We start from the raw sequence: 14,340 nt of genomic DNA, 5'->3' as shown, positions 1-14,340 counted from the left end.
TTTTGGTGTGTGTGTTTTTGGTGTGTGTGTGTGTGTGTGAATTTTTCCAAACAGCCCTACACTGTAATCGTTTCCTAATTTTATTTTCTGGGACCTGGAAGCATTCCTTCACAAAAAAGTTGAAGCTCATCCTGGCACTTTTCATAGCAGTGTGCTTAGTTATCCATAACTGCTTTAATTAATAGAATCTAAGGGAAAACACTGTGGGGAATAAGAAATATGTACAAAGGGTTTCCAGTGTGTCACACAGCTGCTATGGACGGTTAGGAGACTTGCTCTCTCTCTCCCTCGTCCAGTGTCGCTTCACTGGGGGCCCCTGAAAAGGGCCGAAAGTCGCTCCTAAGAGGTGACCAGCAAGGAGGGGTGCTTGCTGGATCGCGGGAGAGCCGCAACTCTCCCATTAGACTTGGCGATCCCTCCAAACTGGCGGATGAAAGGACCAGCCGTTAAGGCTTGTCCCTAGACCATGAACAGCCAAAGTCACATTTTCCACCAGGCAACTCTTAAAGCAGCGCGGAAGAGACTGGGTGAGATCTACCTCTTTTACACCCTAATTACTTTCTGTACCTCCTTAAGATGCTAAGCATTTTCCCCCCTGTGGTGAGAGAAGGGGGACTTTAGCGCTCCCTCCAGAAAGAGCGGCGATTAAATACCCAGGGGCATTTTAAACGTTGAAAAAGTAACTGAATCCCAATTGGAACTTTAGTTCTCAAAGCATGTGAATTGAAAGATCTTTCATTTTTTATTCTTCATTGTCTACTTCTGTTGGAAATTTGGGTTTTTTCTTATAAAAAAGAAGAAAAACTGAAAAGATTAAAATAACTTTGGGATTCAAAGGGAAACTTTAAAAGGGGCCTGGCTGACTGCCCAGGGAAATAAGAGAGATAACCTTGAGAATTTCAAAACAACAGCTGTGAAAGGCTCTGTATTCCCTACCTTGGGGGGAAAACTTTTTTTTTTCTGTTTTGGATTTTCTAAGTGTAAAGTCTTTAGTCTTAAATACCAATATGGAAGAAGACCAGGAACAAAATTTCCTCATCGATGAAGATCAACAAACTCTTACTATGTTAAAAACACTAATCCAAAATCTTACCACAACCAATGAAATACTAAGAGGCTATGTGAAGGAACAAGAAGACAGCCCAGATATGAAAGCCCAAACTTTGACCACAATTAAAGAACCATCTATACTAAATACAATTGAAAAAATGAAACATTCAAGTACCATGACAGAAGAATGTACTATTGAACAAATATTGATATTTGAAAATTCAGAAAAGACATTGACAACCTGGAAAAAGGAAAAGGTTTCTTACACAACTCAGAAGGAACTAGAGAATCTAGAAAAAGAACAGTTGGGTGAGAAGACAAACAATTCAGAACAACTACGTTGATATGGAAGAATAGAGATGCGACCCACTAGACCTACAAGTCCTCTCAAAAAAATGGTGATCGGATGGTTTTGCCAATATCAATTAATATACATGATATTACAAGGAGATTGGTTCGATCGCCCAAAAACAAGGACATGGAAGATGAATTGGCAAAGGAAAAAAGCTAGAATAAGACTCAAGAAGAATGGAGTTTCGACCATCTTATTGAAATCTGAAACAGAATGTACTTAAATAGATAAGATGTGTATGTTGAATACAAGACATTGCTATGAACTGAGATAAAGAAAAAAATTTGGTCATTACAATTTAGCAGTATAAATACTAATAGCTAATTTGAATATTGATTTGTGCATAAAGGTCATGTAAAGGTGAATAATGTAGATAAGCTAAAAACACTGTTGAAAGTAATAAATAGGTCTATATGGAATGTTAAAAATGAAAATTATTAGTGTAAGCAAGAGATAGCAGATATAAAGAGGAAGAGAGGAAGCATTAAATATTGAAATAAAAAGAAATTTTGATTACTACTTAAAAAAAACACCTGAAAATTAGCACAACGGAAAGATATCATATTGTATTCTTAACTTGTTGACATAGAGGGTAAGAAGTAAACGGGATGTGTATTTTGAATATTAGATTTTGTGAGAAATGGTGATAGATAAATTGGGAGTATACTAAAAATCTTGGGAATGATAAATATCAAATGTTAAATCTAAATGTTAGTGGAAATTAAAATTCAAAAATCTATTAGGTCATTGATTGTCTAAAAGATTGTATGTTAAAACAATTAGAATATGTGTAAACTAAAAACTATGGATATATGTAAGAAAGTTATTTTCTATGTGATGAATAGGGTAAAACTTGTCTTTTAATTTACAAATAGACAGTATATATGAAGGGAAAAAGAGAGGAAATATTTATGGTAGCAATTTGAAATCTGTACTAATGATATCTGTATGTAATTGAATTACTACTACCCAGCCACCACGTTACTTTTCAAATATGTGAATGTAATATCAGAAAATCAATAAAATTTGTAAAAACATTTGCAGAGAGATTCTTATGCAAATCTGTGCCATTCCCTTGCCTGGTTTTCCCTTTACAGTTGGTGAGAAAACTTTTACAAAACAGCTTGGTCTAGCTGCTTATAGGTTAGTCTAGGAGGTTAAACTACTATGATTCAATACCTCTTTGGAATTTGGAGTGTAAGTCTGTGTTTTATTAATTCAGGTTTTATTTTATGCTCTTAATCATTCTGTCACCAGTCAAAGATGGAAACTGCACATTATCTTGTCTCTTTTTAATAGTTTCGGCTATTTGTATCTTTCCCTTCAGGCATGTAAGGACTCCAACTCTGCCCTGGCAGTTCATTTTCTTTTGACTGTCTTCAGAGAGCTCACATCACTGTATAGATGCAGAGACCCAAATGCTCACCCGAAGCAGAAGGTGAATTCGTTTTCATTGTGATCTGCAAATAAGGGTTATTTATGATGGAAAGGTCCTGCTAGTCATAGAAGCGACTGGGGTAAACTAAATCTAGGTTGGTTGTACACAAAACCAAGTGTTCTGTGTTTTCTCCTCAGGAAACTCACAGGAGCAGTTTTGAGCTCAGATCATTTCATGGTCAAACATTTTGCACATCCCGAATGGGTTGTGGTTTCTCTCAGCTGTTTCCATTTGGGAAATTTGTGACAAGATTGTACCTCTAAACCAGACCTGGGCATTTTGAGGCCCACAGGTCACATCTGGCCCGTGGGCAGTCCCAGTCCAGCCCGTGGTGGTGGCGGCATCGATGGTGGGGCTGGGTGGCAGTGACTGCGCAGGGGTGGCAGGGGTGGGGTGGCAAGGAGCAGAGCAGTGGGGGCTGGGGGGCAGGGCAGTGGTGGCCTTCCAGAACAATCTCAGCTTCTCATGTGGCTCCTTGGGAAAACTAATTGCCCGGCCTTGCTATAAACTAGATAGGATTTCCATATACCTGTTTTCTGTATTGCTATTTGTGTTTTATATTAGTGGATTAATACCTGTCCTGAGGTCTCTCAGTATTACTATATTGTAATTTTCCTAGGTCACTAAAGCAGGCAGCAAACAACTGTTGGTAACAAAGTGCAATAATATTAAATGAATGAGTGTGTAAATAAGTAAATAATTAATCATTGTTAGGTCAAGGATTAAGTCTTTTGAACCTATGGGAAAATCTTATTTACTTTTTTCCCCCTCCTTTATTCAGCAATGTGATCTACTTAAGGAATTCATCCAGAACTCCAGGGTTCTTCCATCTGCAAAACTGAAGGCATTTGCTGAATCTCTTGTGTCTAATCAGCTCCCCTTGCTGACCCTGCCCCCTCTGTCTTTCGGCCACAACACGATGGTGATTGAAATGGCAGTTCATGTTGCAGTTGTTTTGTTTTGTGGCCAGAATCGAATCCTTGAACCTCTAAGGAATCTGGCATTCTCACCTAATACCATGCTGGTAAGGAAGTTCATGCTGGACTTCTGTTAGTTTTAAAGTCTTTTTTTTTTAAATGCATCCTGCCTCTTTGTTAACTTGAATATTCAGTAAGATTAACAACTACTATAATATGTAATGTAGATTTTTTAAAAATACAGAAATGAACAATGCTCAAATTAATGAGCAAGAAATCAAAGCCCAGAGAAAGCAGTTCCAGAGGCAGAGAGAGTGGGGTATCAAACACTCCATAACTTGGGAATGTTCTGTGGCAAGAGCCTCTCTTACATATTTTAACAACTGGGTGGATCCATCATGGGAGAGGCTGTCCTTCAGAGAACCATTTAAAGCAGTGTTTCTTAATCTCAGTGACTTTTAAGATGGGTGGACTTCAACTGGCTGGAGAATTCTGGGAGTTGAAATCCACCCATCTTAAAGTCGCCAAGGTTGAGAAACACTGATCTAATGCATTAAGTATAAACATCAACTGCTTAAATTATGTTTAGGACATATTTGGTATAGGTACAATGGAATTGCAGGATCTTTTACTGGTTAATAAATTGTAAAACATAACAGTCATACCTTTCAGACATTCTTCAGAGGTAATGCTGGGCAATAACAGTAGCAGTTAGATTTATATACAGTGGGACAAAAAAGTATTTAGTCAGCCACCAATTGTGCAAGTTCTCCCACTTAAAAAGATGAGAGAGGCCTGTAATTTTCATCATAGGTATACCTCAACTATGAGAGACAAAATGGGGGGAAAGAATCCAGGAAATCACATTGTAGGATTTCTAATGAATTAATTTGTACATTCCTCGGTAAAATAAGTATTTGGTCACCTACAAACAAGCAAGATTTCTGGCTCTCACAGACCTGTAACTTCTTCTTTAAGAGGCTCCTCTGTCCTCCACTCGTTACCTGTATGAATGGCACCTGGTTGAATTTGTTATCAGTATAAAAGACACCAGTCCACAACCTCAGTCACACTCCAAACTCCACTATGGCCAAGACCAAAGAGCTGTTGAAGGACACCAGAAACAAAATTGTAGACCTGCAGCATGCTAGGAAGACTGAATTTGCAATAGGCAAGCAACTTGGTGTGAAGAAATCAACTGTGGGAGCAATTATTAGAAAATGGAAGACATTTATTTATTTTATTTTTATTTTAATTCCATTTATATCCCGCCCTTCTCCGAAGACTCAGGGCGGCTTACAAGCTTAGCAGTAGCCTTCATTCTATGTATATGCCTGCTTATTAGGGCTTTCCCTCGTTCTGGGGCTCCACGCAAGATCTCACCCCATGGGGTCAAAATGATCACAAGAACGGTGAGCAAAAATCCCAGAACCACACAGGGGGACCTAGTGAGTGACCTGCAGAGAGCTGGGACCAAAGTAACAAAGGCTACCATCAGTAACACACTACGCCGCCAGGGACTCAAATCCTGCAGTGCCAGACATGTCCCCCTGCTTAAGCCAGTACATGTCCGGGCCCGTCTGAAGTTTGCTAGAGAGCATTTGGATGATCCAGAACAAGATTGGGAGAATGTCATATGGTCAGATGAAACCAAAGTAGAACTTTTTGGTAAAAACTCAACTCGTCGTGTTTGGAGGAGAAAGAATACTGAGTTGCATCCAAAGAACACCATACCTACTGTGAAGCATGGGGGTGGAAACATCATGCTTTGGGGCTGTTTTTCTGCAAAGGGACCAGGACAACTGATCCGTGTAAAGGAAAGAATGAATGGGGCCATGTATCGTGAGATTTTGAGTGAAAGCCTCCTTTCATCAGCAAGGGCATTGAAGTTGAAATGTTGCTGGGTCTTTCAGCATGACAATGATCCCAAACACACCGCCCGAGCAACGAAGGAGTGGCTTCATAAGAAACATTTCAAGGTCCTGGAGTGGCCTAGCCTGTCTCCAGATCTCAACCCCATAGAAAACCTTTGGAGGGAGTTGAAAGTCCGTGTTGCCCAGTGACAGCCCGAAAACATCACTGCTCTAGAGGAGATCTGCATGGAGGAATGGGCCAAAATACCAGCAACAGTGTGTGCAAACCTTGTGAAGACTTACAAAAAACGTTTGACCTCTGTCATTGCCAACAAAGGAGAACTGCTTTCATTTCTCTGATTCCCAAGGAAGATCAGGATGTCACCCAAGTAAGAAACTACAGACCAATATCACTTTTGAATACGGACTACAAGATATTTGCTAAGGTTTTAGCTAATAGATTGATGAGGGTATTGCAACAGATAATTCATGGTGATCAAACTGGGTTTATTAGTGGCAGACAAATGAAAAATAATGTGAGGCATATAGTAGACTTGTTGGAATTTTTGGAAAGGAACAACCAGATCCCTGCGGCGCTGATCTTTTTAGATGCTGAAAAAGCCTTTGATCAACTGGATTGGCAATTTTTGATGAAAGTATTAGATAAAATGAATTTTGGGGATAAATTTTTACAACCAATTAGGGCTTTATATCAAAAGCAAACAGCCCGTATAATAGTTAACAACAGTTTGACTGAAGTATGTAATATTGAAAAGGGCACAAGGCAAGGGTGTCCGTTATCACCTCTATTATTTGTTTTAACATTGGAGATATTATTGATTAAAATATGGAATTCGGAAAAAATTAAGGGAATTCAAATAAGAGATCAGGATTATAGATTGAGGGCGTTTGCAGACGATCTGGTTGTTACGGTGACCCAGCCAGAAAATTCTGTTGTGGACCTGATGGAGATAATAATGCAATATGGGAAAGTTTCTGGATGCAAGGTTAACATACAAAAAACTAAAATATTGGCTAAAAATATGACAGTATTACAAAAGGCTGTTTTAGAAGGGTTAACTGGATTTGAAATTGTCAAAAGGGTTAAATATTTGGGGGTTTATTTGTCACCCTCAAATGCAAAGTTATATAAAAATAATTATGAAAAGTTATGGGGTAAAGTTCAAAAAGAATTGGACAGCTGGAAAAAGTTACAATTGTCATTACTGGGAAGAATTGCAGCAGTGAAAATGAATGTTTTGCCGAAATTTCTGTTCTTATTTCAAATGATACTCATTCTTAAAAAGGATTCAAATTTGGAGGAATGGCAAAAGGGTATCAACAAATTTGTATGGGCAGGGAAAAGGCCACGAGTTAAATTTAAGCTTATGCAGGATACGCGGGAAAGAGGTGGTCTTAAAATGCCCAATTTTAAACTATACTATGAAGCTGCTGCGTTGTCAGCGATAAGTGATTGGATTAATCTAACACAAGGGAGATTATTAAATCTTGAAGGCCATGACTTGTTATTTGGCTGGCATGCATATTTATCGTATGATAAGAAGGTAGATAATGTATTTAAGGTGCATATTTTAAGACATGCTTTGTTGCGAGTTTGGAAAAAGTACAGACATAAGTTAAATTACAAGATACCTTTATGGGCAATACCGAAACACGCAATAGAAAACATAAATGTTGGGTTCAAACATGATGTGACTACATATAAGGAAATTTTAAGTTTGGAGAGGAATGTATGGTGTCTGAAGCCGTATAATCATCTACGAGAAGAGAAGATTGTTCAAACCTGGTTTCAATATGGGCAATTACGGGCCAGGTGGAAAGAAGATCAGAAAATTGGTTTCTCAATGACTGATGAAAATCTGGTGAAGCAAATTAGAAATCAGGGTCCAGCACATATCAAACGGATATATCTTGCATTGATAGAAATTGACTCAGAAACAGAACCTGTTAAAGATTGTATGATAAAGTGGGCTCAGAATATTCAAGAAATTATCACAATGGACACTTGGGAAAAGATCTGGGTGAGGAACGTAAAATTTACGCAAGCTCAAAATTTAAGAGAGAACTTTTATAAAATGTTTTATAGGTGGCATTTAGATCCTAAAAAACTTGCAAGTATGTATCTGAATTATCAACCTAAATGTGGTGGCGAAGATGCAACGTATTTCCATTTCCATATCTGGTGGACCTGTAAAAAGGTTAAAGCTTTTTGGATTAAAATCTGGTGGAATATGCAGAAGATAAAGTTTTGTCCGCAATTGTTTTTATTGGGCATTATTATGGATACTACTGTTGTGGACACTAAGTTGATGTTGAATTTAATTACGGCAGCAAGACTTTTAGTAGGTCAATATTGGAAGAAGGAGGAACTGCCGACTATAGAAGAATGGACTTTAAAAGTTTCTGACCTGGCGGAAATGGCAAAGATATCTGCTTATTTGAAAGATCATTCGCAACAACGTTATATTATGGAGTGGAAAAAGTGGATTGATTACATTCAGAACAAATATGGGACCAAAAAGTTTCATTTAGCATTTGCATAAGTTTTGATGTGATAATAGTATTGCTTGTAGTCATTTTATATGAGCTAGAGTGTGATAGACTTAATAGTTTATTGTTGTTAGCATATGGTTGTTTATGATTGCTTTTTTTATACCTTGTATTTAGCTCTGGGAAGTCGGGGAGGGGGAGAGGGGAGGGGGGAGGGCTAGGAAGGGTTGGGTAGGGGGTGGGGGGGAGGGGTTGTTAAAGATAAAATGTATTGAAAAACTTTTCAATAAAAAAATATAATAACATAAAAAAACAAAGGGTATATAACAAAGTATTGAAATGAACTTTTGTTATTGACCAAATATTTATTTTCCACCATAATTTGCAAATAAATTCATTAGAAATCCTACAATGTGATTTCCTAGATTCTTTCCCCCTATTTTGTCTCTCATAGTTGAGGTATACCTATGATGAAAATTACAGGCCTTTCTCATCTTTTTAAGTGGGAGAACTTGCACAATTGGTGGCTGACTAAATACTTTTTTGTCCCACTGTACCACTTCATAGTGCTTTACAGCCCTCTCTAGGCGGTTTACAGAGTCAGCCTATTGCCCCCAACAATCTGGGTCCTCGTTTTACTGACCTGGGAAGGATGGAAAGCTGAGTCAACCTTGAGCCGATCTGGGTCGAACCTCTGGCAGTGAGCAAAATTAGCCTGCAATACTACATTCTAACCACTGCGCCATCAAGGCTCAAACAAACTAGCTTATTTCCTAGCTTCCCCTTCTGTTTTTTTATACCCTTGCAATTTCAAGATAATTCTCAGTGTTTACTTTTTAATTATGTGAGAAAATGACTTTGGAGCAGTTAGATCAGTCAGTCATAAAGAAACTCATCACTGTGTATTGTTTAATATCATGATTCAGTTTTTCCATCTGTCCTTTTACCAGAACGCTTTTCTGCCAACCATGCCAGAAGACATGTTGGCTCAAGCTGTGCACTGGCAGTCAATGGGAGGGTTTCATTGGTATAGTGAGTATCAACCTTTGGAGTATATGATGGGAAAGTCATAACAGACCTATCCAGAATATAGATCTGAATAAACCTGGCTACAACCAGGTTGTGAGCCACCCTGAGTCCTCAGGGAGAAGGGCAGCATATAAATTTAATCAAATCAAATCAAATCAAGCTAAAGCATGTAAAATGGAAATTAAACCTAAATGCAAGAGAAAGGTGTCATTGAGATACAAAACACAAACCTGCTCTGTTGAAACCAACTGTTCTCTTTCCACGCTCAATCCTTATCTCCCATCACAAATGTCTCTAGGATTGTCCTCTCCCTTACACTCTTCCTTTTTATGAATCAACTCCCAGAATTCCTGAATTCTGGGACTTGAAGTCCACGAGTCATAAAAGAGCCAAGGTTGCCGACCCCTGAACCAAGGAGAGATTTATATACAATGACAAGAGGTTAAGAGCATGGCATATTGTACAGGAAATGAAGGTGTAAATTCAGTGGTGTCCATATTGTTCTACCTGTCAATTTAAGCCATTTGCCATGAGATCAGGGATGTCAATTTGTAATAGTTTAAAGAATCTCACAGACTATGATTTACAGAAATGGGAAAAATTGTAAAGAGGTTTACAAATAATCCTGCCCTAGTGGTTACATGTAACAAGAAAATAAAAGCATCACTATTTTCTGATTATAGATATCAATGCCATGTAACAGATACAGTGATGATCTGCAAAATTGCACCATCCATCTCTGAAAAGAGCCAGCAAAATTTATTTTTAAAAGGTGCTTTCATCAGGCAAGACAGTAGAATTGGATGTTAAAGTGTTGTTTGGCTAAGATGCAGTTTTAGTTGGAGAAAAGTAGAAAAACCCTTGGAAAGACAATACTTTTAATCTTGCTGCTATATTGATGTACAAAACCTTTTCAGTTGCACTTGGTTTCTACAGCACAGGTGTATACATTTCCCCCTGAATAGTTCTCCCATTATTTTCTAAGAAATAAATGCTAATGCAGCTTTCATATTTACTTCTGTTTCATATGATATTGCTGTTCTCGAAGATTCGAAATCCAAACTCTTCAATGTTTATTTAAGTTCTATAATGCTTGTCTCATCTAACAGATTGTGGTTCATAATAAAACAATAAATACAACCGAATAAAAGCATAGGTTAAAAAGACTCAAGTACAAAGATAAAAGGTACAAGTTAAAAGTAAACACCAAAATTAAAAAAATAATAATCTTAAGGATTTCACAGGCAATCTTTCTGGTATTTAGTTAAGGAAAATATGACGTTATTTGCATGTTGAATGTCTTTTTTTCCCCTTTGTTTTATTTATTTTTTACAATGTCATTAGCTTTATGAAGTTAGATTATAATGATGAAGACTGAGAATAATTTAGAATTCTTGGCAGCATTGTACTGATTTACTCTTTGCTTTTCTTTATTCAACTAGCATGTCCAAATGGTCACCCCTGTGTTGTTGGAGAGGTAAGAAATGGAGAAAGGGAGGGACACACACACACACACACACACACACACACACACACACACACACACAAATATAAATGTGGAGCAGGAAAGGGACGACAGACTAGGGAGGGCAAAACAGGACAGAAGGAATGCCACCGGATGCGATTGTGCAAGAACTTATTGAGGCTACAGGACGAGGAAGCCCAGAGGATGATTCGGCAATGATGTTGAGCAGCCGTACACAAGCGGAAGGGATGGAGAGAAGGAGGGCGGGGGGAGAAAAAGTGCCAGGATTCAAACGTGCACAAGCAGACGTGACGCGATTAGGAGCAATACGATTGACTAGGAGGGGGCGAGGGGAGGAGGGACCAATTACTTGCTCCATGAGCAGATCATTGAAACAGCCAGCTATATAAGAGGGCTAGTCAGTCTCCGGCTTTTATTCTGACAATGTTGGCAGAGGACCGACAAAAAGCTTAGTAATAAAACTTTTTATATTTATCCTGGAGTTCAGTGATGTTTTTATGTTTTTGTATGAGTATACCTGGGATTCGAGTTTTTAAGATTATCGGAGACCACACACATACACGTATACGTGTGTGTGTGTGTGTATACAGACACAAACACACACACACATACATATATACACACATATACACACAAACACACACACACACACACACATCAAGAACCATTTTAAAAATCCGAGTCACAGGTATATTTATTTGTAAAAATGAACACATATTGTTCTCCGGGACAGAAAATATATTTCGCACTGAGCCTTTGTTAGCCGCTGTTAGCATTGTCAAAGAGTAAGCCAATATTAGAGAGACATTGTTTTATAGCCCTGTCAATAATTTAGCCATCGAACGTGTGATAGGTCCATCGGTTTGCTGCCCGCATGTGCCCCAAGGAACCCTTGCCCAAAGGAGAAACATTATCGGAGGTCTATTGGATCAATTGTAATTACTGCACAGGTAATTATGTCTGTGAAACCATGAAGCTCCTGTGAACAAGGATACATGAGCACGAGATGGCAGTCTGGCGGAATGAACATCGGTCTCAGGTGTGGATGCATATGGTCGAAAACAGTCACACATTTAATTTTACAGTGGCTGAGGTTATTGCCCAGGATTCCACAAAGAGCAGTTGCCTATTGAAGAAAGCCTGGTTATCCAATCAGAACTCTTTATCAACTGGCATGCTGCTCTGCAACCCGTGTATCAGGCACTATGACATCATGGAAAATTGTATAAGAGGCCAGAACTTGAGAATCGACAATAACCCCCACCTCCTCCCCCCTTACTTGTAGACACTCAGGATGGCTAGACAAATCACAGAGAGATGACAATGGATGCTTGTCATGGGTTGGCAGACGCAGCTGAACAACTGGGGGTTATGATGACCGATGTCACGGAAGGACGGATCGGACCAGGGCAGGATAGCACAACTGGCACTGGATGTGACCGTGAGGCCACCAACCAGACCAGCGGCACAGGGTGGCAGTAAGATACTGGACTGTGATAGGGAGAGTGATATTGGGATACTGCCTAACAGCTTGACATCACAGGACAAGCATATACAGCCTGGGAAGCGAGCGGCGGGAAGCAGGGCAATGAGGGCTATGCAGCTGAGCCAGAGGTGACGCATCCAATTACATGCGGGCAGCAAACCAACAGACCTATCTCACGTTCGATGGCTAAATTATTGACTGTTAAAGGGCTATAAAAACAAAGTCTCTCTGATGTTGGCTTACTCTTTGACAATGTTAGGAACGGCTAACGAAAGCTTAGCGCAAAATATATTTTGTGTCCCGGAGATCAATATGTGTTCTTTTTTACATACATACACATACACACTGTTTTGTATTTATAATTTGCTTAATACTTAATTTTCCTCAATATTATACATTTCTTAAGGCAACATTTTCTCAGCCAATTACATCAATATTATCTTGATTAATAATTTATAAGTGATATTCAAATCACATGGTAATTGGACTAAAATGAAACTGAAGAACTATTTTTCTCTTTTTTAATATTTTCTTATTTTCCCAGTGTGGTCAGCCTATGCATCGTAGTCGTTGTGTTGATTGTGGTGTTCAAATTGGAGGTGAAAACCACAGGCCAGTTCCAAAGTTCCAAAGAGCAAGGTTTGAATTTCAATTTCTTAGAATTCTGAGAGAAAATTTTATTTGTAAATGCTGATGAAAGAAATGAGGCATTTACTGATCTTTTGGGTATACAAATAGTTTCCCTGCCTGGCAAATTAGTTTGAATATCAACTACGGACTCCTAATGTCAGTTTTCATTCTGAGTAGCTCTAGCTAATTTTTATCTTATTATGCCTACTCTCCTAGTCTCTTTGGTCTGAAGTCAGTTCATCAGTATAATGTGATGAACCTAGCATGCAAAGGGATAGATATAAATGCAACTTTGCGTTCCTGGTGTTCTCTGAGCTTGGTTGTTCTTGCAGATATTTCAGTACTCAAACTAGGTAACATCTGCAAGACAACAACCAAGCTCAGAGAGCACCAAGGACCGCTCATTTCAACCCTGATCTACAAATATGGAAGTTTTGAGTTCAAAAAGGAGAGTGTTTCTATCGCTAGGCAAAGTTCACAAGGAAGTCAGTGGTTGTCAAACAAGCTAACATTTCTGAGATTTCATAGAAAGAGTTTTCAGATAGTAAGAGCCAATTACAACAGTTTCAAATATGGGTCTATAACTGTTAGTTGTCATCAAGAGGTCTTCCAAATGGTGGAAGATTCTCACACAGAGGCTGAGAGAGAACCCTTTTAGAATCGTACTGTACTGTACTGTATTTTGTGTCCTGCATTAGATTCTTGTAAAAGGACTACAACAAGCTTGCCGCAGTTGCTCCACCTATTTGTGAGCCCCATTTGGGAGCAGTAATTAAGAATTGCAGACCCTAAGGCAGCTGTAGCCTTTTCACCTATATTCTTCTTCTGGGCCAAGAATTTCTCTGGCGTCTTCACATCTTGTCTCAAGCATCTCCAGCTCCAAGGTTTTGCCACATTGCTGCCAGCACTTGGAAATCACTAGAAAAATTAAACCTTTTTGAAAGGTCTGGTCCATTTTTCCCATTCAGAGCAAAAATCAGGCAGCGGTTCTGGCAATATACATCTTCTTCTTGAACTCTCCTCACTAGTTTCTCAAGAGGAACATGTTGCCTTATGCACCCCAAAATTGGATGCTTTCAATCCAGGTAGAGTTTCATTCCCTATTGATGCATGCACCTGATACTCTATCCTGCTTCTGTTCTTGGGGAAACCTCACCATCTTGTAATTCCAGTCAGCATTCTTGTGGAGAGCTGCTGCATAAGATACAGGAAAATGTACTTTTATTTTTGGAATTCTTCATCATTTGAAACCCAGTAGTCCGTTATCTGGATAGTTTTGAGTGTACTCTTAAGGCTTTTCCCATTGTTATAAAAATGATGAAGGGCATTCAGGACTGAGTTCTGGTTTCGTACCATTTGTATGAATGCATACTAAATCTGATGCTATCAGAATTACCTGTAGTAGGTATCCATTCTCGTAACAAAATCTATTTATTCTACTTGAGTACTTACTGCATTATTATTCCCCATCTTATTTTCTTCTGTAACACCCTTTACCTTTCAATTTTTTTTTCCTTATGGAAAAATGCTTACTCTCTGTTTTCTTGGCTTGCTTTTACTTCTCCAATTCCAAAGTCTATGGAAAACT

General features: G+C 38.7%; 1 protein-coding gene across 1 annotated transcript in view; it reads left to right on the top strand.

Moving 5' to 3' along the window:
* The window catches only part of LOC308662850 (E3 ubiquitin-protein ligase RNF213-like), a gene marked incomplete at its 5' end in the record, with an annotated part of 161,088 nt that overhangs the window by 126,172 nt on the left and 20,576 nt on the right, over positions 1–14,340 (top strand). The window contains 5 exon segments of the mRNA XM_081318994.1: positions 2,730–2,840; positions 3,622–3,864; positions 9,072–9,153; positions 10,593–10,627; positions 12,667–12,761. Of these exon segments, the coding sequence (XP_081175120.1) occupies positions 2,730–2,840; positions 3,622–3,864; positions 9,072–9,153; positions 10,593–10,627; positions 12,667–12,761 (566 nt within the window).

The sequence above is a fragment of the Vipera berus genome, assembly GCF_964194415.1.
Source record: "Vipera berus genome assembly, chromosome: 2".
Lineage (NCBI taxonomy): Eukaryota > Metazoa > Chordata > Lepidosauria > Squamata > Viperidae > Vipera > Vipera berus.
Note: the sequence above shows the minus strand (reverse complement) of the source record. Positions and strands in the feature narration are given on the sequence as shown.